The 1256-nt window shown below is 45.1% G+C and overlaps 1 protein-coding gene across 1 annotated transcript; it reads right to left on the bottom strand.

The window, feature by feature from the left end:
* Positions 1-447: 447 nt before the first annotated feature.
* On the bottom strand, positions 448-749 carry LOC110570039 (keratin-associated protein 7-1). Its single transcript, XM_021678010.1, has one exon. The coding sequence runs from the start codon at positions 709-711 to the stop codon at positions 448-450; it is 264 nt and encodes an 87-aa protein (XP_021533685.1). The 5' UTR covers positions 712-749.
* Between the last annotated feature and the right edge of the window lie 507 nt (positions 750-1256).

Genomic DNA, 1256 nt, shown 5'->3' with positions numbered 1-1256 from the left:
AGTTTCAAAAGCATAAAAAGCAGAGTAAAATAAAAAACAGGAACAAAAATATGTGTGCTGAATGAAATAGATTTATTAAGAGAACTGACAGCAAAACCCCCTTCTACCCACACCCAATTGTAATACATTGATGTCAATGTAGAATTTAATAATACAGGAGCAGAGCAACTAGAAGAGGCAAACTACTTGCTTTACGGCTAAAATTCAGGTTATGTGGGAGAAACACATCTTGCTCTCCTTGGCTGTAAGTATCAGTTCAGCATTTGATGCCTGGGTGGCTTGTTCAGCATCATCAAAGACCAGGAGCTCAGTAAGAAGTCAGCAAGAAGATGGAAGATGTATCTCCCACGCACATCTGGAGGCAGGAAGACAGTCATTGCTCTTCAGGTCGGTTCGCACACAGAGAATCGATGGAGAGTTCTGCAGTTGCTTGGAGCCTTGGGTCCATCAGTAAGTGCTGTAGCCGAAGCCAGAGTTCGAGCCCCAGGGCCTGCAACAGCTGCCGCCGTAGCAACAGTCCCTGTTGTACATGTTGCTACCACCAAAGCTGTAGCCCAGGGAGCTGTAGCCATTGCATCCATAACCATAGTTCAGGGGAGAGCCCAGGGGCACGACGCAGTTCAGGGGGGTAGCTCTGAAGGTCCTGTGGAAGTTGGTTCCATAGCAAGGATAGCCGGGGAAGTAGCTTCCACAGCAGAAGAAACGAGTCATGGTGACAGGAGTTGAGGAGGAATAAGATGGATGGGGAAGAGCGAGTAACCCGAGTCTGAATGCAGGTCTCCTCCTGCAGAAGGCTTTTTATACCCCCAGCTGGTGGGCATGACACAGTTCTCTCAACATCTTTCCATTAATTTGCATAAATAAGTCTCTTATTTGGTAATAAAATGTGCATAAAGGAACCCACAAACTCATGGCCCACATTTTTGTTGGCTTTTCTATTTGCAAAGGAATGCGCTGTATCTTCAAAGCCAGGGGCCATCCCTTACAGGCAATTGAATTCTTTTCATCAGTGCCCCATCGTTTAACTACCCTTCTGATTGCATCATGTCGGACTCTTTAAATCCTCTGATTATAAACTCCTCCCAAGACAGAGCTATACTAAAAAAGCTTTGGCAACAATGTGAACACTTTGCTCCAGAGTCTTAAAATTCTCTCCCTGTGCCATTCAAAAACATGGGTATACCAACTGCTCAATGGGTGTGAAGTTTCTTTTGGAAGGAAGAAAAGTATTTGGAACTAGAGGTGGCGATTGCAAA

The sequence above is a fragment of the Neomonachus schauinslandi genome, chromosome 1, assembly GCF_002201575.2.
Source record: "Neomonachus schauinslandi chromosome 1, ASM220157v2, whole genome shotgun sequence".
Lineage (NCBI taxonomy): Eukaryota > Metazoa > Chordata > Mammalia > Carnivora > Phocidae > Neomonachus > Neomonachus schauinslandi.
This window is presented reverse-complemented; position numbering and strand designations above follow the sequence as displayed.